This window comes from Ornithorhynchus anatinus, chromosome 7 (genome assembly GCF_004115215.2).
Source record: "Ornithorhynchus anatinus isolate Pmale09 chromosome 7, mOrnAna1.pri.v4, whole genome shotgun sequence".
In the NCBI taxonomy this organism is placed as follows: domain Eukaryota; kingdom Metazoa; phylum Chordata; class Mammalia; order Monotremata; family Ornithorhynchidae; genus Ornithorhynchus; species Ornithorhynchus anatinus.
The window spans coordinates 71818876-71842726 of record NC_041734.1 but is presented as its reverse complement, the minus strand read 5'-3'; the positions used below and the strand labels follow the sequence as shown (position 1 = coordinate 71842726).

At 50.7% G+C, this 23851-nt stretch overlaps 1 protein-coding gene across 2 annotated transcripts; it reads left to right on the top strand.

Annotated features, from left to right (window-relative positions):
* Positions 1-1563: 1563 nt before the first annotated feature.
* LAD1 (ladinin 1) lies at positions 1564-22093 on the top strand. Of its 2 annotated transcripts, XM_029069041.1 has the most exons (11): positions 1564-1669; positions 11417-11542; positions 12178-12469; positions 12500-13138; positions 13937-14038; positions 15256-15299; positions 16329-16401; positions 17047-17187; positions 18536-18625; positions 18929-19009; positions 20220-22093. In XM_029069041.1, exons 1-11 carry the CDS (start codon positions 1632-1634, stop codon positions 20223-20225), a joined length of 1632 nt encoding a protein of 543 aa, XP_028924874.1. In that variant the 5' UTR covers positions 1564-1631; the 3' UTR covers positions 20226-22093. The 2 variants fall into 2 exon arrangements, with proteins under 2 accessions (XP_028924874.1, XP_028924873.1); XM_029069040.1 differs by having other exon boundaries at positions 12178-13138.
* Positions 22094-23851: the final 1758 nt, after the last annotated feature.

The following is a 23851-nucleotide window of genomic DNA, read 5'->3' as shown; positions in this document are numbered from 1 at the left end:
GACTGTGGGCAAGTCACTTCACTTCTCTGTGCCTCAGTTACCTCATCTGTAAAATGGGGATTAACTGTGAGCCTCACGTGGGACAACCTGATTACCCTGTATCTACCCCAGCGCTTAGAACAGTGCTCTGCACATAGTAAGCGCTTAACAAATACCAACATTATTATACAAGGTAATTAGGTTATTCCACATGGGGCTCACAGTCGTAATCCCCATTATACAGATGAGGCACAGAGAAGTGAAGTGACTTGCCCAAAGTCACACAGCTGACAAGTGGCGGAGCTGGAATTAGAACCCACGCCCTCTGACTCCCAAGCCCGGCTCTTTCCACTGAGCCACGCTGCTTCTCCAAATACCAGCCATTATTAACAGATACCAGCATGATTTTTAGAGAAGCAGCGTGCCTCAGTGGAAAGACCACGGGCTTGGGAGTCAGAGGTCAGGGGTTCGAACCGTGGCTCTGCCACTTGTCAGCTGTGTGACTATGGGCAAGTCACTTAACTTCTCTGTGCCTAGGTTCCCTCATCTGGAAAATGGGGATGAAGACTGTGAGCCTCATGTGGGACAACCTGATGACCTTGTATCTCCCCCAGAGCTTAAAACAGTGCTCTTTCATTCATTCATTCAATAGTATTTATTGAGCGCTTACTATGTGCAGAGCACTGTACTAAGCGCTTGGAATGAACAAGTCGGCAACAGATAGAGACAGTCCCTGCCATTTGACGGGCTTACGGTCTAATCGGGGGAGACGGACAGACGAGAACGATGGCAATAAATAGAGTCGAGGGGAAGAACATCTCGTAAAAACAATGGCGACTAAATAGAATCGAGGCGATGTACAATTCATTAACAAAATAAATAGGGCAATGAAAATATATACAGTTGAGCGGACGAGTACAGTGCTGTGGGCAAGGGAAGGGAGAGGTGGAGGAGCAGAGGGAAAAGGGGAAAAAGAGGGTTTAGCTGCGGAGAGGTAAAGAGGGGGTGGCAGAGGGAGTAGAGGGAGAAGAGGAGCTCAGTCTGGGAAGGCCTCTCGGAGGAGGTGAGTTTTAAGTAGGGTTTTGAAGAGGGGAAGAGAATCAGTTTGGCGGAGGAGAGGAGGGAGGGCGTTCCGGGACCGCGGGAGGACGTGGCCCGGGGGTCGACGGCGGGATAGGCGAGACCGAAGGACGGTGAGGAGGTGGGCGGCGGAGGAGCGGAGCGTGCGGGGTGGGTGGTAGAAAGAGAGAAGGGAGGAGAGGTAGGAAGGGGCAAGGTGATGCAGAGCCTTGAAGCCTAGAGTGAGTTGTTACTATGTGCTCTGCACATAGTAAGCGCTTAACAAATACCAACATTATTATTATTATTATTACTATTATACGGGGCAGCAGCCGGTCGGATAGGGACCCCAGCAGGAAGGGACCCAAGCGGGGGGACGGGGACAGGGACGGGGACGGGCCCGAAGGTTTTTAACGGCGCCGCTAGTCGGCACATTACGGGCCGGCGGGGCGGGGTCCGAGATAAGGGAGCACGTGAGGCGGGCGGCCCACCTGGCGGGGCCCGAAGGCCAGGTGAGGAGGGGCGGGGCCTGGCCGCGGGGCCGAGGCGAAGGGGACTCCTGGCTCCGTCCTCTCGAGCCGTCCCCGGGGACCATGGCTTCCCGGGAGAAAAGCTGGTCTAAACTGTCCAGGTGAGCTCGCCCAGGTGTGCGTGTGGGGGGGGGGTGGAGGGAGGGAAAACTGGGAAGGGGGGGCGTTAAGGATGGCATTTGTTAAGCGCCTACTATGTGCAAAGCACTGTTCTAAGCGCTGGGGAAGAAACAAGGTGATCAGGTTGGCCCACGTGAGGCTCACAGTCTTAGTCCCCATTTTACAGATGGGGTAAGTGAAGTTAAATGACTTGCCCAGAGTCACTGTGCTGAGCACTGTCTTAAGCGCTTGGGAAAGTACAGTAAAGCAGTAAAGAGTGCCAGTCCCAGCCCACAACGAGCTCAGTCTGTGGAGGGAAGAAAAAACCAGCTTTAAAGCAAGAGCAAAACACTGGCTCTAACAGTTTGACAGACCAGTGGACTTTTGGGGGACCGGTGCAACAGATTGGTGTGGGGAAATTGCCTGGGGGAGTTGCTCTCCTTTTTTTTAAATGGTATTTGTTGAGCACTTACTATGTGCCGGGCATTATATTAAGTGCTGGGTAGATACAAGCTAATCAGGGTGGATGCAGTCCCTGTCACACAATGGGCTCACAGTCTTAATCCCTGTTTTACAGAGGAGGTAACTCCAAAGCCCCCCAAGCTCAGGATCCCCCTTCTCCAAGATCTAGGGGGTCGGGGAGCTCCCTCCTCTTTGCACCTCCCTCCACTGGCCCTATTAGTCCCCAACCTGGACGCCAGGAGCCCAGGAAGGGAAGGATGGGGCAGATGAGCCAGTGGTGGAGGAAGGGGTAAATAATAATTGTGGTATTTGTTAAGCACTTACTGTGTGCCAGTCACTGTACTAAGCGCTGGGGTGGATTCAAGTTAATTGTCTCTATTTATTTGCTGTATCGTACTTTTCACCTACTTAGTACAGTGCTCTGCACACAGTAAGCGCTCAATAAATAACGATTGAATGATCAGGTTGGACCCAGTCCCTGTCCCACGTGGGTCTCTCAGTCTCCATCCCCATTTTACAGATGAGGTAACTGAGGCACAGAGAAGTGAAGTGACTTGCCCAAGGGCACAGAACAGATAAGCGGACAAACTAGGATTAGAATCCTTGACTTTCTGACTCTCAGGCCCGTGCTTTATCCACTATGCCTCAAATCGCGGAGCTCATCCAGAGCGGATTGGGGGGCGGAGGGGAGGAGCATTCAGTGGTAGCTGCCAGAACGAACTCAGAAGAGGTCCCACGTCTGTGCAACTGAGAGACCCCTGGGGACCCCAAGACCATGGGCCACGGGGGATCACTGTGGTGCTGCCTATAGTGATGGGAAAGTAGAGGGAAGACAGGGTTTGGGTGGGAAGATAAGGAGTTCTGTTTTTGACATGTTAAGTTTGAGGAGATGGCAGGACATCCAGGTAGAGATGTCTTACAGGTAGGATGAAATGCAAGACTGAAGAGAGGGAGAGGGATCAGGGCTGGAGATGTAGATTTGGAAATCATCCACGTAGAGGTGGTAGTTGAAGCCATGTGAGCAAGTGAGTTCTCCGAGGGAGTGGGTGGAAATGGGGAATAGAAGGGGACTCAGAACTGAACCTTGAGGGATGCCCATGCTTAGGGGGTGGGAGACAGAGGAGGAGCCCATGAAAGAGACCGAGAATGAGCATCTAGAGAGTTAGGAAGAGAACCAGGAGAGGACAGTGTCAGTGAAGCCGAGGTTGGATAATATGTCCAGTGTGGGGGGGGAAGGGTGGTCAACAGTGTCGAAGGGAGCCAAGAGGTCCAGGAGGATTAGGATAGAGGATTAGGATAGAGTAGGGACCATTGGATTTGTCAAGAAGGAGATCATTTGTGACCTTTGAGAGGGCGGTTTCTATGGAATGAAGGGGACGGAAGCCAGATTGGACAGGGTTGAGCACTCTCTGCCATGCACTGTACTAAGTGCTGGGGTAGATAAAAGATAATCAGGTCCCACGTGGAACTCCCATTCTAAGTAACAGGGAGAACAGGTTTTGAATCTCTATTTTGCAGATGAGGCACTGAGAAGTTAAGTGACTTGCCTAAGGTCAAATGTCAGACAGTTAGCAAACCTGGGATTTTAACTCAGGTCCTCTGTCTCCCGTGTTCTTTCCACTAGGCCATACTGCTTCCCCCAAGATGCATTACTCTCCCAACTACTATGGGAAGAACTTTCCTATTGAAGTAGTAGTACTAGTTGCAGGAAGAGCAATTATAAAGCATTTACTGTGTACAGAGCAGTGGTAGGAGATAATACAAAGGTGAGAATTAAACAGGGTTACTCTCCCTCCCCAGGAGGAATCCAAAGTGCACATCTCACAGCTGAGAAGTACTAGGCTGTGGTGGTATTAAGTGCTTACTGCATGCCATGCACAACACTAAGCACTGTGGTAGATACAAGATAACCATGTCCCACATGGGGCTCACCTTCTAAATAGAAGGGAGAACAAGGGTCAAATCCCCATTTTACATGTTAGGGAACTGAGTCCCAGAGAAGTTGTCAAGGTAAAACAGAAGGTAAGTTGTAGAGCTGGATTAGAACCCAGGCCCTCTGACTCTCAGGTTTGTGCTCTTTCCATTAGACAACACTGCTCCCCTGGTGTTAGGGAAACCCAGTTCGGGAGTTGGATTGAAAGAGGCTGTGTAACCCTAGGCAAGCTTCTAGACCTCTCTGGGCCTTTGTCACCTTCCAGATGTGGTGGGAATGGAGCCTAACCAGGCAGAGAAGACTTAGTAACTTGTCTGTAAAAATCCTGCCCTACTGCGAGTAAGCTGTCATCACAAGAGTGAATAATAATAAAAATATGCCCCCTTGGGTTTATAGAGCATTTTGTCTCCAAAGAGCCCAAAGTACTTTGATCTCTACCCTCCCTCCTTTAGGTGGCAGGGAAGGGCGGGGGTGACTTTCCCTACTGTACACAGAGGAACATTGAGGCTCAGAGAGGGTGAGGCGTTTGCCCCAGATCACACAGTGCATCCGGAGTTGAGCCAGGTTAGAACCCAGGGTTGCTGTCTTCCCACCCAGGACTTTCCTGCTGCTGGGTCAGCCTCCCAGGGTCAGATGAAATTGGGTGACCCGAGGCAAGGTGAAATGTGCCGGCAGCTTGGAGAGAGGAGAAATTGTATAAAGAGCAGAATTTATGGCCGGGAGTTCCATCCGCAGTCAATCAGTCAATTGTATTTATTTAATGCTTACTGGGTGCAGAGCACTGTACTAAGTGCTCAGGAGCTTCCTATACAACAGAGTTGGTAGGGTTACCTGTCCACAAGGAGCTTACAGTCTAGCGGGACTGTAGAATCTAGAGTCAAGTAGCTCTCCTCATTCCCCTTTGAACAAGAAGCAATGTGGCCTAGTGGATAGACCACAGGCCTGGGAGTCAGGAGGACCTGATTTCTAATCCCAGCTCCACCACTTGTCTATTGTGTGACATTGGGAAAGTCACTTAACTTCTCTGGGCCTCAGTTACCTTGTCTGTAAAAGAGGGATTAATACTGTGAGCCCCATGCTATACAGGGACTGTGTTCAACCTGATTAGCTTGTGTCTATCCCAGTACTTAATACAGTGCCTGGCACATAGTAAGCGTTTAACAAATACCATTAAAAAAAAGTGCCTTTGAGGTGGTTGATGCTCCCCTAGCGGGAAACTAAGCACAGAGGACCAATGCTTTGCTCAAGAGCAGGCCAAGAGGCCAGAGAAGAGACCTGTGCCCTAGCTCCTAGCAGGGACGATGCCCAGAGACCCATTAAAGTATCCACGACCACATGTGGCCTCCTTCCTCACCAATGGTATTTTTTGAGCACTTACTTTGTGCAGAGCACTATACTAAGTGCTTGGGAGAGTACAGTACAAAAGAAGTGTACATTCCTTGCCCACAGCGAGTTTACAGTCTAACCCGATTCTTCTTTTTATGTTTGTCTCCCCTGTTCTTGTGGGTAGGGAATGTGTCGCTTCCTTATTCTGTATTTCCCAAGGGTCTGAAACAGTGCAGTGCATTAAGTGAGCAGTCCATAAGTCCTGATGATTAATTGTAGCATTTGTTTAGCACTTACTATGTAGTAAACACTGGAGTAGATGCAATTGGATCAGATCAGATGCTGTCCCTGTTCCATGGGGACATGGAGCTCTCGGCCTAATGGAGAAAACGAACAGGTTATCTTATCTCCATTTTCCAGATGAGGATATTCAGGGATAGAGCAGTTGAGTGACTCACCCAGGGTCACCCAGCAGGCAGTGACAGAGCCAGGATTAGAACCCAGGCCTCCTGACTCCCAGTCCTGATAACTGCTCCTCTTCTGCACCCATCCTTCCCAACCTCTGCTTTACCTTGCTCTGCCACAGCAGCAGGAAGTGGGTGAGGAGGAGTGAGGAGGCCCGCACCCCCATAGCTTGTACAGCCCTACACAGCTGAGCACGAGAGCCGCCCTTCTCATCAGACCACAGCTCCCTTGATTAAACATAGGGTAGCAGAGGGAAGCTCTCTGGAGCCCTATTAAAAAACAACCCGAGGAGGGATGGGGGTGTGAGTCACTGAAACTCGAGCCACTCTGCCGCCCTGCCTCTGTCTGGCCTGTGCTCTGCTCCCTTTTCCCTGCCAGCTCTGGCTTGAAAGTGTTCACCAGGCATCCCTGCTCTCCCTCTCTCCTCCTCCTCCCCCTTCTCTTCCCCACTTTCCTTGCCACAAGGCCAAGCTGGGCTTCTGGGGGTTTCTGGTTGGTCCTGCACAGCCCAGCCCTGGATTAATGATTCACCGACACACAGTGATGGTGCTACTTCTTGCCCTGACATTCTTCATTGGGGCTGCCCACCCCTTGGATGGCCCTGACTGACCGCCTGTCCTCGGCAAGATGTTCCAGCAGGAGACCGTTGATGACAAGGCAGTCCTGGGGACCTGGGAGCAGGAGATGAACAGGGGCAAGGGGCAGGGCCCTGGGGGACTGGACTACCTGCTCTGGAGCAGTTTGAGAGATTGAGGCTGCAGCACTGGGGTGAGAGGAGCGTTCGGACTCCCAGGATGCATTAGCGGGAGATTGGGACCTCTCAATCCCCCAGCGGCCAAGTAACCTAATCATGACTAAAAAAGATGGAGGAGACTGGGGTATTTTCAAGGAGTTTTGGCTCTTCTGATAACTCAGGTTGATTGATCTTGGCCTAAGGAAATTTCCAGAGGTCATTTTGTCCATTCCCCTGCCTCCAACCTCAGCAACAGAAAGATCCTCAAATTAATCTTGCTTCAGCTCCCCCTTGTTCACTCTCCTTCTTTCTTGCTATTTGTTGGTTTGCTAAGCCCCCTCTGGGGGGGCTGTGAGTGTCTCCCTTAGGGGTTAGGGCTTGGTATGGGGAAGCCTGGATTGCTGATGGTTTCAGAGCAGAGATCTAGGCTGGGCCCTCAGACAGGAAGGAGGCTGGGAGTGGCTAGGGCCATGATGATCCCTGGAAAAGCAGGGCCATAAACTGGACTGGAAGACTGGGTCTTTTAGGGGGAGTTCCTGCCTGGGGTCGGCCTCATGTCAACACTCTTCTAAGTCCCCTGGCATTAGAAAAGACAGAAAGCAAGAGGACAAAGGTGAGTCTGTTGCTAGGACTGCCCCCCCCAGAACCTCCTAATAGTTTGGGACATGCTGTCTCCCCTCTGACCTCTCACTCCTAGGAGAATTTGGAGGAGGTCATCAGAAAAATCAATCAATATTCATTGAGTATGTATTGAGTGCAGAGGACTTGGGCACACCTGAAACAAGACATACCTTCCCTGCTTTCAAGGAATTTCCAGTGTAATGAGCAGAAAGGAGGGCTGAGCAAAGTTCAAGGAGCTGGGGCTGTTCAGTCTGGAGCAGAGGATGCTGAGGGACCTGAGCAGTGGCTTTAGGAAGGGAGATCCTGATGGCCTGAGAAATGTACTAGATCTCCTGCAGGGGTAGGTTGGATCTGGTTATGTAAACGCTGCCTTCAGGCTCCAACAAAGGCAGCTCAGTAGAGGTAGGTGTTTACAGATTCAAGTTGCAGCAAAAGAGAGTTCGGTTAGAGGCAGTTAAGAACTTTCTGGCTGTTTAAGATGTGAGGCCTAGGAATGGATCAGCCCTGAGAGAGGGTATGAGATTCCCCTTTAAAAAATGGTGTCAGTCTACCATGTCCTTGGGGCAGACCTTTCTGGAGAAAGGGTGTTGGCCCAAATGCCCTCAGACCTTGTCATACTGCTAGTGTCTCAGCGAATATTCGGGGAGGAATGGCAGAACTGTGAACTTTGTATCGATGACGGCAAGGTTGAAAACACACAGAAGCCAAAAACAGCTGCCCAAGGAATGGGATGGGCTGCTCAGCTGGTCCAGAGGAATGGAATGAATGTCTTGGGTGATGGAGACTGGGATGGCTGCCAATTATTCCTTGCGGGGGTGGCGGGCTGAAGGCTCCAGAGGAGAGATTGGGGGCAAAAGGGCAAGGGAAGCAGCCTGGAGAGCATGGGGACACACTCTTTGCCGTGAGGTTAGGAAAGAAAAACCTGATACTGGAGTAGGGCGATCAGGTGCAGGGAGTCTATGTCCACCTCAGTAGTAGTAATAATATTTATTAAATGCCCTCTATGTGCAAAGCACTGTATTGAGTGCTAGGAGAAATACACAGGGGGGCATTAAACATGGATCCTGTCCCTTGTGGGGCTCACAATCAAAAAATTACGGCCTTAGCTGTAATTGGTCTGATTTATTCCTCTCCTCTGCTTCACAGGCAGGAAATGACAGTGGGAAAAAGTCAATCCCAATACTATTCCCCAGGAATCAATCAATGGTATTTGAGTGCTTAAAGTGTACAAGCTCTTGGGAGAGTAGAGTGAGTAGACATGATCTTTGCTCTCAAGGGGCTTACAGTCTAATGTCAGAGACCAACAGTAGAAAATAAATTTCAGGAAAAGGAAGCAACAGACTATGATATTGTCATGAGACCAAGGGAGTATCTGTGTGCTTAGAGGGTGAGACTGAGGCAACAGGGAAGGAAGATAGGGTAAGGTGGGGATGAGAGTTTAGTGTTAGAAGGCTTCCTGAAGGAGATATATCAGTGGGGTTTGGAAGATGGAGAGAATGCTGGTCTGGGCATTGATCAATCAATGATCTTTATTGACCACTTACTGTATTGATCACTTACATCTCCTCCAAGAGGCCTTCCCTGTCCTTAGTCATTTCCTCATTTCTTCTTCTCCCCCTCCCTTCTGTCTCTCCCTTGCATTGTGGATTTCCACCCCTCTCTCAGCCCCACAGCACTTATGTACATAGTCATAATTTATTTGTTTATTTTAATGTCTGTAAGCACTGTACTAAGGGCTTGGGGATGCATGGAGAAGGACACCAGACAATCATCCATCTCCCTCCCTGTGCGCCAGTCATCCAACCCCCTGCCTCCAAGCTGACTGCTCCTACACCATGACATGTTCCTAAAGATAATCAGAGATTAGCTGTTCTTGTGACTCCCTGCAGCATTTACAGTTTAAGCTCTGAGGCCCTCATTAGTAAGATTCATTCTTGTAATCAATCAATTGTATTTATTGAGTGGTTACTGTGTGCAAAGTGCTGTACTAAATGCTAGGGAGAGTGAGCCCGTTTAGACTGTGAGCATGTCATTGGGCAGGGATTGTCTCTATCTGTTGCCAAATTGTACATTCCAAGTGCTTAGTACAGTGCTCTGTGCATAGTAAGTGCTCAATAAATACTAATGAATGAATGAGTACAATATATCAGAGTTGGTAGACATGTTCCTTGCCCAAAACGAGCTTACTGTTTAGAACGGGAAACAGACATTAAAATAAACAAATAAATTATGGCTACGTACATAAATGCTGTGGGACTGAGGGAGGGGTGAAAAAACAGAGTAAATACAAATGCAAGGGTGACACAGAAGGAAGTGGGAGAAGAGGAAATGAGGGCTTAGTCAGGGAAGGCCTCTTGGAGGAGTTGTGCCTTCAATAAGGTTTTGAAGGTAGGGAGAGTAATTGCCTGTTGGATATGGGAGCGGGGTGGGGGCATTCCAGGCCAGTTGCAGGATGTGGGTGAGAAGTCGGTGGTGAGATAGAAATACTGTGAGTAGGTTGGCATTAGAGGAGCAAAGTGTACTGGCTGGGTTGTAGTGGGAGAGCCCTGGAAGAGCAGGTAAGGATTTTCTGTTTGATGAAGAGGTGGCTGGGCAACCACTGGAGGTTCTTGAGGAGTGGGGACACATGGACTGAACGCTTTTGGTAGAAAAATGATCTGGGCAGCAGAGTGAAGTGTAGACTAGACTGGGGAGAGTCAGGAGTCAGGAAGGTTAGCAAAGAGGCTGATACCGTAATCAAGGCAGAATAGGGTAAATTGTTGGATTAACTTGGTGGCAGTTTGGCTGGAGAGGAAAGGGCAGATTTTAGCAGTGTTGTGACATTTGAACCAACAGGATTTAGTGTCAGATTGAATATGTGGGTTGAATGAGAGAGATGAATCGAGGATAACACCAAGGTTACAGGCTTTTGAGACAGGCAGAATGCTGGTGCTGTCTACAATGACAGAAAAGTCATGGGGAGGACAGAGTTTGGATTGGAAGGTGAGGTGTTCTCTTTTGGACATGTTAAGTTTGAGAAGATGGCAGAACATCCAGATAGAGATGTATTGAAGGCAGGAGGAAATTTGAGACTGCAGAGAAGGAGAGAGATCAGGGCTGGAGATGTAAGAGGTAGCATTTGAATCCATGGGAGCAAATAAGCTCCCCAAAGGAGTGGGTGTAGATGAAGTATTGAAGGGGACCCAAAACTGAACCTGGAAGGACTCCCATTGTCAGAGGATAGGAGGCAGAGGAGGACCCTGTGAAAGAGACAGAATGAGTGACCAGAGAGAAAGAGAAGAACAAGGAGATGACAATGTAAGTGAACCCAAGATTAGGTAATGTTTCCAGGAGAAAGGAGTGGTCAGCAGTGTCTAAGGCAGCTGAGAGGTCAAGATGAATTAGGATGGAGTAGAGGCCATTGGATTTGTCAAAAAGGAGATCATTTGTGACCTTTGAGAGGGCGGTTTGTCTGGAGTGAAGGGGACGGAAGCCGATTGGAGGGGGTCAAGGAGAGGAACTGGAGACAGTGAATGTAGACAGCTCACCCAAGAAGGTTGGAGAAGAATATTAGGAGAAAATGCCATCTTAGATGGTTTGAAGGGGTAGTCTGTGAAAAAATTAATTGTCAAAAAGAATACACTGCCTTGATACAGGCTGTCTTTGGTTCCCATAATTGTGGCTTGCCAATAAATATAAAATCCCCAGATGGACTTGCAGAAAACTGTGCTGGGGGAATCATGGGCCAAATTACTAAATTCCTTGTTAATCTATTTCACCACCCTAATCTGTGCTTTTCCAGTCAGGTCCTCTCAGTCCTCTTGGGAACTCTTATTATCTGGTGCGGGAGGGGTGTCTTTGTGCCTCACACCCCTCTGACTGACACAAGCACCTTTTGCAAAAGCGGAGCAGGTCAGCACGCAGGCCTCTGAACAGTAGCAGCAGCAACACCCCCCACCCCCAGGTTCCAGGGGCCCCAAGCTGGAGGGAACCTGGGGCACAGTCATCTGCAAGATCCACTTATCTCCAAGTGAGATAAGGAGGAGGAGGAGGAGGTGGCAGTGGCAGGGAGGGGTGGAGCCCGTGGGTCTGACCCTTCTTGAACCTAGAAGGCTTTAACAAGGGACCAAAGCACGCCCCAAGGGGACCTTCCCACCCCCCATGGCCCAAGTGGGAGTCTGTCGCCATTGCCTCTGGCTTCATGATCTGACCCAACCCTGTGTCCTGCAGCCTGGCCAAGCAGTGGTCGCTGGAAGATGAAGAGGAGGTGGAGAGGGAACGTCGGAGAAGATACCGCAACTTGAGTTCCTCTACAGATGATGAAGGCCCCAGTGGGGGCCAGCAGGCGGTGGAGAGGTAAGGTGGGGCTGGTCGGAGGTGTGTTTGTCAGGGATCCCACCAGGAATGGAGGCCCAGTTCAGCCATGCCATGTCTCAGTTTCCCCCTCTAACTCAGCTGGAGGAGGCACTGCTTCTTCCTCCAAAAATTCCCCCTCCCAAGCTCCATCACCTCCAGTCCTTTTGGGGTTAGTCCCTCAGCCTAGATTTTCTTGGAATTACCTTGGGTCAGAGGGACGAGGGGAGGTCCTGGCTAGGCCAGGAGTAGGATGGGGTGGAGAGACTACCGACCAACCCTGGCTCTCCTCTCAGGCAGTTTCCAAGTCCCTAGTTCCCCACAATCCCCCAGGCCCCAGAGTTCTGACTCCACGAGCTTCTCCTTCCACCTAACAGGCCCACACCCAGAGATCCAAGGGGAGAGAATATGGTTTTCCTATAAAGCTCTCTGCTGGAGTGGGGAGAGGGCAAGCCTCTTCTCAGGGCTGATTCTTTCACCAGAAGATGGCACTGGGAGCCAGGCAGGCAAGACTGTGCCAAGTGAGAATTGATTCATTTTTCCTTAAGCCCCAGGGTCTTCCCCAACCTGGCCTTTTCCCCTGAAGCCTCCCCACTCCTAGTCTGGATTCCAGGTGACATCTCCCTTGGCTGTTGCAGACTCCCCAGCGTGGATGAGGCCAGTGTCCTCAAGTTGTCACCACCACCCTCTCCTGACCAGGACGAAGCTTTTGAGGCCGTACTGCAGACGGGATCCAAGCAGCGGCAGAGGTGGCAGGCGGAGCCTGGGCAGAGCCAGAGGAAGGAGAGGAAGAGGACAGAGAGTAACTCAAGTCAGAAGCAGGATGAAGCAACTGAGAAGAGCCATATGCAGGAGAGACAAGAAGCAGAAGTCAGAGGAAGCCAGGGACAGGAAGCAGAGGCTGGAGGGAGCAAGAGTCAGGAAATAGAGGCTGGAGGGAGCAAGAGTCAGGAAGTAGAGGCTGGAGGGAACAAGAGGCAGGAGAGGCAAGAAGTAGAGACTGGAGGGAGTGAGAGTCAGGAAATAGAGACTGGAGGGAGCGAGAGTCAGGAAGTAGAGGTTGGAGGGAGCAAGAGGCAGGAGAGGCAGGAAGTAGAGACTGGAGGGAGTGAGAGACAGGAAACGGGGGCTGGAGAGAGTGAGAAGCAGGAGAGACATGAAGCAGAAGCTGGAGAGAGTGAGAAGGAGAGACAAGAAGCAAAGCTTGAAGAGAGACAAGAAGCAGAGCCTGGAGAGACCAAAAGGCAGCAAATGAAAGCAGTTGGTCCCCAGGACCCGGAACAGCCCCAGGACTTAGGGTCAAAGCAGAAGGAAGTACCTCGTCCACCTCCCCGTCAGAGACTCCTCAGGGAGCAGAGGAGACTGCAGGCTGAAGGAGCCATTGGGTCAGACAAGGAAGAGAAGCATCTGAGGGGAGTAGAACTCCAAGGGGAGAAGGCAGAGCCTCTGGCCTCTGCTCCGGGCCAGGAGACTCCAACTGGAGACCAACCGGGATCTGAACCATCAGGGCAGAAGGCCCCCGCTAGGGAAAATCAGAGAGAAGAGCAGAAACCAACACCACCAGTAGGGGCTGTGTGTGAGCAGCCCATCACACTTCAGGTCAGTAGCAAACACTCAGCATCTCTCCAGGATTTCCCCTTTTTGCTTTCTGTCCCTTCTCCTCATTCCCCGCATGGGAATTCAGCAGTGCCTAGTGAAAGAAGCCCAGGCCTGGAAGTCAGGAAACTTGAGCTCTAATCCTGGCTCTGCCACTTGAATACTGTGGGGGCTTGGCGAAGTCACTGGGCCTCAGTTTTCTCATCTGTCCAAAATGGATATAAAATAGCTGTTTGTTTTCACTGGCCTTAGATTGTGAGCCTCATGGGGAAGAGGACTGTGTCCAATCTGATTATCCTGTATCTACACCAAGCACAGAGTACATGTCTAGCAAGTGGCACAATGATTATCCTTACTTTCCCCTCCTTGGGCAGCAGGGTAGGACTTCCTTTGGCACTTGGACATTTGTTTGAAAGTCTGCAGAGAAGCTGGAACATATTATGGCACAAGGCAGGGGGTGCCAACAAAAAACCATTTACTGGGCCCCTGAACCACCCCTTCATGCCCACCCCCCATACCACCCCTTCCCCTAGGGACACCATGTTGGCCTGACAAAATGGGGATTTGTCCAGCTCATAGGCAGAGGTAGCCTGACCCTGCTGGATTGGCATCTTTGTGTCAGCCACCCTCTGAGGCCTCTTTAGGCCATCCCTCCTTGCCCACCACTCTGAGCTTCCTACTGCCCCCTTGATGGAGCACAATGTGGGGTGGTAGGGGTGGCTGTAAAGCGTTCTTTGGACTGGTGCATCCCATCATTCCCAGGATCCCAGCCTAAGCCCTCTGGTCTCTCCTTTTATCCAGGTGAAGGTTGGCAGAGCAGAGGCAGAGGAGGTCACCTCTCCCACCCAGAGCACCCAAAACGTTTCTTTCAGCCGTGCCAACCCTAGGACCATCTCCTTCCGGGTAAGAGCCGAGGCCTTCTGGAGGTGGGTAGCAGTGGATCACCAAGCCACCAAGGACCAGGGCTTTCCCTGCAGTAGAAAAGGATTCAGGTTAGGCACTGGAAAACTTCCCCAACAGGGAGGGCTGTTGGATCAAGGGAGGCTGAGAATCACCTTTTATAACTGCTTTAGATCTCAATCAGTGGTACTTAATGAGTATTTACTGTGTGCAGAGCACTGTACTAAGAGCTTGGGACAGCAAAATATAGCTGAGTTGGTAGACACATTCTCTGCCCAAAAGGTGCTTACAGTCTAGAGGGGGAGACAGACATCAAAATAAATTACAAGTAAGTACATACGTGCTATGGAGCTGAGATCCAAATGTAAGGGTAACTCAGAAGGGAGAGGGAGTAGGGGAAATGAAGGCTAAGTGTGGGGAAGCCTCTTGGAGGAGATGTGATTTTGGTAAGGCTTTGAAGGTGGGGAGAGTGGTAGTCTGTCAGGCCAGAGGGAAGACATGGACAAGGAGTCAGTGGTGAGATAGACGCGATCAAGGTACAGAGCGTAGGCTGGTGTTAGAGGACTGAAATGTGTGGACTGGAAACACAGGAAATTCTCATCTCTCTGGAATGGGTTTGCACTATCAAGAAAATCAACTGTCATTCCATCATCCCCGGAGTGGGAGGGAACAAGGGGTACGTTTGAGTACATGTTGACCGGAGGTGGTTATGGGGGAAGAGGCAATTGGGAGGGCGAGGGGCATGAACAGCCGGGTGGGACTAGGCCACTGTCTGGCCCATGTGTGGGACATTTAAGGTTGAAGCCCAGCCAGGAGGCAGGAAGTTGGGCTTGGGCTAAATAACCCCAAGAGGTCATTTCTTGCCTGAGGATTCTTGAATTCCAACATTTCAGTGGGGCAAGCTCAGGTTCCCATGAGGCCCCATGCTCTTGCATTTCTACCCAGGCCAGAACACTCCTAGCACTAACCAGGGAAACCCCCTCTGCTCCCCACTCTTCTCCACCTCCCCACTCTTCCCCACTTCTCTCATCCTTGGCCAGAGAGCCAATCACAGACTCTGAGGGCTGGAAGGGACCTCTTAAGGCATGACCTCTTTAAGGCATCTGCTCCATTGTCTAAATTTCTGGTGGCTTGGCAGCCTCTCCTTGGTTCTAACTCCATTCCCCCTTGTTGCAGCTAAGTGATTCTTCTTCAGTGATGCCTTCCCTTGTGCTTTCCAGGTGAACTCCAAGAAAGAGAGCTCAGAGATGCCCTTCACTCGCAGGTGAGAGGGGAGTCTTTCTGGCTTGGACCCCATCACAGAGGGGACAGAGTGGGAATGCCGGGGGGGGGGGGGAATCTTGGGGCTGGAGAGTCGGGGGGCAATTCCCAGCTCACCCCAGGCATCCTCTTGTCAAGTTCCCTTGGCACCAACTTGTCAGGGCCAAGACCAGCCCTGAGCTTGAGGCAGTGCAGTGACTGGGCAGGGGCTGGGCGGCAGTGCTGGAATGGAGTGACGCAGGTGGGGTGAGGAGGTTAACCTGGAACCATGAGTCCAGGGAGGAGCAGGAGCAACTAAAATGTGGTCCGAGAAGGTTGTTCAGGCAGCAGCGTGGGCTGATGTTGGCTTCCGGGCAGGGCCAGGGCTGGAACACCACATTCTTCCTCCTGTAGCAGGTGGCAGACTTGGATTGTCCTTGGGGACACTGCTTGCCCTTACCTGGACAGAGGTTGGGGGTGGCAGAAGGGCAGTTGGGGGTCCTCAGTGTCACAGACAGGGGACAGGCCTTTAGCAGCCTGGCCTAGTGAAAGAGCACAATCCTCAGAGTCAGGACCTGGGTTCTAATCTAAAAACTTATTTTTTCTAAGCTTCAGTTACCTCATCTGTAAAATGGGGAAAAAAATACCCGTTCTGCCTGGCTCTTAGAGTGTGAGTCCCATGTGGGACAGGGACTGTGTCCAACCTGATTATCTTTTATTTACCCCAGAGTTTAGTGCAGTGCTTGGTTCATTGTTAGGTACTTAAGAAATGCCACAACGATGATGCTTATTTCCTTGAGCCCTGGTGTTTGAGGTCAGAGCAGAGATGCAGCCTCTGGTGTGAGAGGGATTGAGCATAGGCCTTGGGAGTGCCTGGGTTGTGGTGCTTGTGCCCCTTGTCTAGGGGTGGGCTAGGGCTGGCATGAGCACAACTTCCTGGGAAGAGTGTGTGGCCCTCAGAGTCTGCCCAGGCTCTAAGAGGAGAAGGAAGCTTCCTGGGAGAGATACTGACTGTTTTTGTTTTTTTTTTTTATCTGCTCCCTTACCTGCCCAGTGCCAGCATGAGGATACCACCCAGTAGGGTCAAATTAGAGGAGAAGCTGGAAAAATACAATTCTGCTGTGCAGGTCAGGGGTGAGGAGGGCTGGGGAGGGCCTGCCCTAGGTGTGGGGGAATCGAGGGTAGGCCCTGTCCTTTGTGGAGTGGGGGTGGGAACCGGAGCCTGGACCGGATATGGGAGATAATGGGTAAACCCGGTCGCGGGGAGGGGCTGGGGACTGGACTAGGTGTGGGAGTGGAAGAGCAGGCCCAGGGAAGGGAGGGACCATGGGCTGGTCTAGATGTGGGGGTGGTTAAAAGGCAGGCCTGGTCCTGGGGAATGAGGGGAAGAGCCAGGATCTGGACTAGGTGTTGGGGGTAAAGGGCAGAAGGTGGGGAAAGGAAGGTGGTATGGGGAGCAAAGGGATGAACAGGTCCTGGGATGAGAAGCAGCGTGGCGCAATGGAAAGAGCACGGGCTTTGGAGTCAGGGCTCATGAGTTCAAATCCCAGCTCTGCCACTTGTCAGCTGTGTGACTGTGGGCAAGTCACTTAACTTCTCTGTGCCTCAGTTCCCTCATCTGTAAAATGGGGATTAAGACTGTGAGCCCCACGTGGGACAACCTGATTCCCCTGTGTTTACCCCAGCGTTTAGAACAGTGCTCTGCACATAGTAAGCACTTAACAAATACCAACATTATTATTATTATTATGTCCTCCTGCCCTTGCTTTCAGAGATCAGAATCCATCAAGTGTCCCAGTTCCTCCCGGACCGATTTGCTCGTGGCGCCTCTGGGTGTGGCCAGCAAGCGGAGTTTCTTTGAGAAGGAGCAGATCAGCTCAAACCAGGCCGACTTTTCCACCTCCCGTCGGAAGGTGAGCATGCAGCTGTTGGAGGAACTGCCCCCTGGAACTGAAGGAGCAGCGGGACGATCAGCAGCAGGAGGAAGGAATACCAGCAGCAGCAGTAGTGGCATCCAAAATAGCAAAAACCGCAGTGGTAGAAGTAGAATATATTGAGCACCCACTGGATACAGTATATGGTACTGAGAGAAAGCATTCATTAAATTCCATTGATTTTAAAGGAACAAAACAGATAAATTATACCCTCTCTACTCACAAGTGCCCTCTAGTTGGGGAGATGGGCCTGAAAATATTTACTAATAGAGTAGTCAAAGGAAACCAAGGAACATGGAGTTGAATGGTTCGGTGCTGCAGATCGGTAGATAAAAGTGTTGGCAATTCTGGTGGGTTAGTACAACTTGAGATGCTGGGAATGACTTGGAGAGGGTGAGTCATTTTAGGAAGTGAGGTTTGAGGAAGGCATAGAGAAGCAGCGTGGCTTAGTGGAAAGAGTGCGGGCTTGGGAGTCAGAAGACGTGGGTTCTAACCCCGCCAATGCCACTTGTCTGCTGTGTGACCATGGCCAATTCACTTAACTTCTCTGTGCCTCAGTTACCTCATCTGTAAAATGGGGATTAAAAGTGTAAGCCCCATGTGGGACAACCTGATTGCCCTGTATCTACCCCAGCACTTAGAACAGTGCCTGGCAATAGTAAGCACTTAACAAATGCCATCATTATTATTATTATGTGGGTAGCACTGTGATCCGTCAGATTTGGGAAGGGAGGGACCCCGTGCCCGGGAACAGCATGGGCGAAGGGATGGAGGCCGGAGAGGCAAGAATGAGAGACAGTTGAAAGATTGGCTTGCGGAGAGAACAAGATGGGGACTCCTTGGAGGTCCTGGTTATCTCTGCCTAGGCCAGACTTTCATTTGCATATGCCGATGAACTGTGACTCCTCCCCACAGTACCCTGAGTTATAATAACAATAATAATTATGATATTTAAGCACTATGTGCCAAGCACTGTTCTAAGCACTGGGGTAGATATAAGGTAATCAGGTTGGACATAGTCCCTGTCCCACATGGGGCTCACAGTCTTAATACCCATTTTACAGATGAGGTAACTGAGGCACAGAGAAGTTATCTTCATCAATGGTATTAATTGAATGCTTCCTGTGTGCAAAGCACCGTTCTAAGGACTTGAGAGAGTACAATACAAGAGTTGGTAAACATGTCTTCTGCCCACAATAAGCTCACAGTCTAGTTATAAGAATTACAGCTTCATATTTGCAAATTCTTTTCAATCCTGCCTTCCCGCATGGTGGCTCTTCTGGGGTCCCTCATGCCCTTCCCCGGATGCATGGATCACTCACTTTAGGAGGACCTGAAGCTCTCGGGGGTGGTGACAACACGGCTCAACCAGTGGATCAGCAGGAGCCAAAAATCCAGGGAGGAACGAGAGGCCAAGGTAACCAGCCTCTTCCCTCTGAGCTATGGGTGCTCGCTGTCCGGGGGGCTGATCATGGAATCTGGGTGTGGGAAGGGAGGGTTATGGCAGGGACAGACCAGTAAGGAGTGGGTTCTGGTTTGCTCGTGGTCTATCTGGGTCCTTACTCCTCCTGCTCCACCCAGCCTGCCTGCAGGGCCTTCTCAGTTTCTTTCTCATTCCTGTTTCCTTTTCTCTTCTCCCCTTCCTCCTCCTCCTTCTCGTCTTTTCCTCCTCCTTGTCCTCCTTCTTTTCTTCCTTTCCTATCCCACATTTCCCCCTCAGGATGTGCAGAAGGAGCCTGCTGCTTCTATCAAGCAACCTCTCCAGGGAGACAAAGTCACCACCTCTTCCACTGACACACAGGTGAGAGCCGTGGGTGACGGGAGGAGCCATGGCTGAGGGGAGGAGCAGTAGCTGAGCGGAGGAGCCAGTGGAATCTGAGCCCTAAGACCTGCTAACCCTGCGTGGCCTTTCCTCCTTTCTCCCCACCCCCAGTGAAGCCCCTATTGGCCGCAGTTGCAAGACTAGGGATGGATATTCCTGTTGCTTTGAGTGGCACCAACTACTCCACACCTTCTGCTCTGTTTAGGGGCATCCAGTAGCAGCTGAGAGAACCAGAGCCACCAGCTGTGCTAGAGGCCCCTCCTCAAAAGTGCCTGAACCTCTGACTCAGAAGCAGCCGGCCTGGGGTTAATTTCCTGGCCAAAGGCCCATGCTCCTTTCAGGCCCATGCTCCTTTTCCTGCCAGTTCCCTGCCATCTCCACACCTTCCATGCCCTGCTAGGCTGTCCCAGCCTGGAAAAATTCCAGGTTGGCACTGCTGCCAAAGATTATATGTGACCTCACTTGTGTAAGCAACTACCCTCCCTTACTAAGGGAAAAGGCATTGTGGCCACTGTCAACCAACCAGGCAACCAGCAGTCTGGGAACCTGCCTTGGGTAGAGGCCTAGACCAGTCCTATACTGGTGGCTGGCCATATGCCTGTGGCCAGTCATGTGTCTGTGGCTCAGTGTCCAGTTGCTATGTAGGGTAAAAAGTGTGAGAGAGGGGTCACTTCCCCTTCCTCCTCCTCACCTCACTCCTGGTCTTGCAGCAACAAGGTTAAAGGGAAAATGATTGACCCCTTCTTAAGGCCTGTCTGTGAAAAAGGGCTAGAAACCACATCCTTGGCATGGCCAGATTTATTCATTGAGTGCTTACTATGTGCAGAGCACTTTGCTCAATGCCTGGGAGAGTACAATACAACCAAGTTGTCAGACACGTTTCCTGCCCACAATGAGTTTATGGTATTTATTGAACTCTTACTATATGCTAAGCACTTGAGTAGATATGTTACCCTTCAAGACCAACTGGGGATGTGGGTCTTATCATGCTCTTCCAAGCATTTAGTATGATGCTCCGCACCCTGGAAGTGGCCAATAAATACCTTTGATTGGATGCATTTAGGCTGGAGAGAAGAGGGTGGATCAGGAGGGAGGTCTTTGCACTCTGGAGCTGAGCTCGCCCAAGTATAACTATGTTTTCTACCTGCGGTTGAGTCCCCCAGACTGACTGTGACCTTTGCCCCCACAGCTGTAGCAGGAAGTGCCTCAGAATCCACCAGCTGAGCTTGGACCCCACCGACCTTGCTCTTCCCCTTTGCTCCTGTTCTGCCTCTCCTGCTACTGCTGATCCTGGAACCTGCAGGGATTGAACTCCAGGTCCTGGAGGGGGACCAGGGAGCTTCTGGGAAGACTGGCAATCTCAGAGGGAGCCGGCTGTGGTCGAGGACTGAGAGAAAATCAGGGCAACAAAGTAGCTGCCTTTTCCTGAGAAGTTTCTCTATCTGAGGCCCTGGTGGTTGGCTCGGTGCAGGGGTCATGCCCTCTGAGGATACCAGGCAAAGGTCCAGGCTGTGACCCTCTGTGAAGCTGATTCAATCCTCCCACTCAGCCCTGTGGAAGGCCTCTGTGCAGTAGACATGGGGCCCCAGCACAGAAAAGCCACAGAAGAATAGAACCAGTCGCTTCTCCCTCCAGGGCACCACCTCTATCAGTGATCCCAGGGTGGGATCTCTCAGCCACCAGATTTGCTTCTTTTTCCCCCCAGAATGTTTCTCCATCTGCTTCTGTAGTTCTCAGGGACTCCCCCATCCCCCCTTCCCTATCACCTTCCTTTTTTTATCCGAAACAGCCAAAGGTCTGAGTCCTCAAAGGAGGTGTGAAAGGCGGGGGAGACCCAAACAGGTGAGCTTCTTCCAAGCTCTTCAATCAGACTGTCTGCCCCCCACCTATCTCCCAGCCAGTCAGTACATCAATTTAACACTTGCTGTGTTCCGAGTATTGTTTTAGATTGTTATTATTTAATGCTTGCTGGGTTCAGAATACTGTTTTAGAGTCTTATTGTTTCCCCACTCCATGTATTATTATCATGCTCCTCCACTTTTGTCTCTCCACTCCTCGTTGTCTTTCTCTTCTCTCGTCCTCAAGCACCAAGCCCCCACCCCACTTTTTTCTGTGGATGTATGACAGGGTACAGGGGATTCTGAATGTAGAAAGGCCCCAAACCCAGCCTGTTTTGAACTTTGGACTCCAAAAAGGCCAACTTAGTTTCGCCAGCCCCCTTGCCTCCTTGGGGAGGTGAATGGTCATTTGTGCCAAGTGAGTGATAAAGAAGGCAGGTTCCACCCAGTTCAGTTTTGAGGTGGAGAGAAGAAGGGAAAGAGACTACTCACACATAGGCCTCTTGGGCCGATTACCCACCAAGACCAAGATCAGACTGAACCTGAGGAAAAAGACAGCTCCCAGTGGTGAGGTGCTGATCCGGAACTAGTTTGAACTCGGACAAAGGGCTGGCTGAAATTCATAGGTAACATAGCCAGTCAGCAGCAGCAACAGAATGCATTTCCTCTCTAAAGCCCAGGCCCTGGCTGGCGGAAAGGGTAGGGGGCATCCGTAGCTGTTGCTTTTCCAACTTCTGGCAGATGGAGGCACTCATCTCTTCGCTGAGTAGGTTCGAGTCAGCTGACTGCCCTTCCCTTTGAAAAGAAAACTACCACTGGCCTCAGCCTCTGTGGGCTCATACTCTGGTTCCAGACATTTCCTCGGACTTGAGGATGTGCTAGGAAAGGACCAGTCCACAGGCGTGCTGCAACCTGGGGCCTGACCTGCCTGAGGTTAATCTCTGGGGGTGCCTACAACGGGGGTGCCCCTGGTGGTTGGGGGACAGGAGGGTGGCCTGGCTCTTGGACCTGTGAGGAGCTCTCCTGCAGTCTTTTGACACCACTTTCATGGAGTGTTACCATGGCTGACTGGCTCAGTCGAATCTTCTTCCCTTCTCCCCCCTCCCCGCCCCCTGCTTTCAAGGTGGGATCCTGATGGAAACTGCTTTCCTGGCTCCTAGGCCAGGGGATTAGTACATGGTGTAGTGGGGAAACTTTTGTCTTGAATAAAGTCATAGTTGTCCTATCCCCTTTTTCCCCATCTTTTTGAGATATGGGTCAGGAGCTGTGGGGTTGGGAAGGCTTACTCTTTTGAACAGGTTGGTCAGCCTTTCCAGGTTCATCTGAGCCTGTGGATATTCTGGGCCCCCCAGGCCAGGATGGGGAAAAGAAGAGGGCAGCTCAAGCTGCACACCCCACTCCCTCTCTTCCTGTCCCACCTCCCCATAATCTCCCTCTGCTCCTTTACCTTTCTGCCCATTATCCTGACCACGTACTGAGAAATTTTAGAAAAAAACATTAATCAATCCCTTGTATTCATTAGCTGCTAACTCTTTGCAGACTACTGTACTAAGTGCTTGAGTGAGAACAATATAGTAGTTGGTAGACTCAATAATAATGTTGGTACTTGTTAAGCGCTTACTATGTGCAGAGCACTGTTCTAAGCGCTGGGGTAGATACAGGGAGCCCATGTGGGGCTCAAAGTCTTAATCCCCATTTTCCATCTGAGGGAACTGAGGCACAGAGAAGTTAAGTGACTTGTCCACAGTCACACAGCTGACCAGTGGCAGAGCTGGGATTCGAACCCACGACCTCTGACTCCCAAGCCCAGGCTCTTTCCACTGAGCCACGAATCTCTGCCCACGAAGAGTTTACACTCTAGAAGGGGAGACAGACATTAAAATAAGTTACAGATATATACGTAAGGGCTATGGGGCTAAGGGGTGAATATCAAGTGCTTAAAGGGTACAGATCCAAGTGTACAGGGAGTGAAGAAATGGAAGAGTAAAATGAGGACTTAGTCGGGGAAGGCCTCTTGAAGGAGATATGATTTTAATAAGGCTTTGAAAGTAGGGAGAGTGATGGTCTCTGGGATACAGACGGGGAGGGAGTTACAGGCCAGAGGGATGATGTGGGCAAGAGGCTCACGCTAAAATATATGAGAATGAGATACAATAATTAGGTTGGCATAAGAGGAACGAAGCATACGGGCTGGATTGTAGAAATCAGTGAGATTGAACAATAATAATAATAATAATAATGTTGGTATTTGTTAAGCGCTTACTCTGTGCAGAGCACTGTTCTAATCCCTGGGGTAGATACAGGATAATCAGGTTGTCCCACGTGAGGCTCACAGTTAATCCCCCTTTTTACAGATGAGGTAACTGAGGCACACAGAGAAGTGAAGGGACTTGCCTATAGTCACACAGCTGCCAAGTGGCAGAGCCAGGATTCGAACCCATGACCTCTGGCTCTCAAGCCCGGGCTCTTTCCCCTTTGTTAAGCATTTACTTTGTACGAGGCACTGTACTAAGTGCTGGGGTGGATACAAGCAAATGGGGTTGGACACAGTCTCTGTCCCACATGCGGCTCACACTTTCAATCCCCATTTTACACTTGAGATAAATGAGGTACAGAGAAGTGAAGTGACTTGCCCAAGGTCACATAGCAGACAAGCGACAGTAGGGATCAAGACCCATGACCTTCTGACCCCCAAGCCTGTGCTCTATCCGCTATGGCATGCTGCTTCTCTAATAGGAGAGGATGAGCTGATTGAGAAATAGAATTTGTTAAGCACCTACTAAGTGCCAAGCACTGTATAAAGAGCTGAGATATATACCATGTAAGATCAAACACAGTCACTGTCCCAGATGGAGCTAGTAGTCTGAGGAGGGAGATCAGGTATTTAATCCATATTTTACAGATGAAGAAATTTAGACATAAAGAAGTTAAGCAGCTTGTCCCAGCAGACAAGTGGCAGATGTGGGATGAGAACCCACTAGAC

Bases quoted from the DNA above. Each gene is read 5' to 3' on its own strand.
- LAD1 (XM_029069040.1), top strand. From the start codon at position 1,632: ATGGCTTCCCGGGAGAAAAGCTGGTCTAAACTGTCCAG. The intron at 11,543-12,177 runs GTAAGGTGGGGC...TGGCTGTTGCAG, and splicing joins GGCCAGCAGGCGGTGGAGAG to ACTCCCCAGCGTGGATGAGG. The intron at 16,402-17,046 runs GTCAGGGGTGAG...CCTTGCTTTCAG, and splicing joins AATACAATTCTGCTGTGCAG to AGATCAGAATCCATCAAGTG.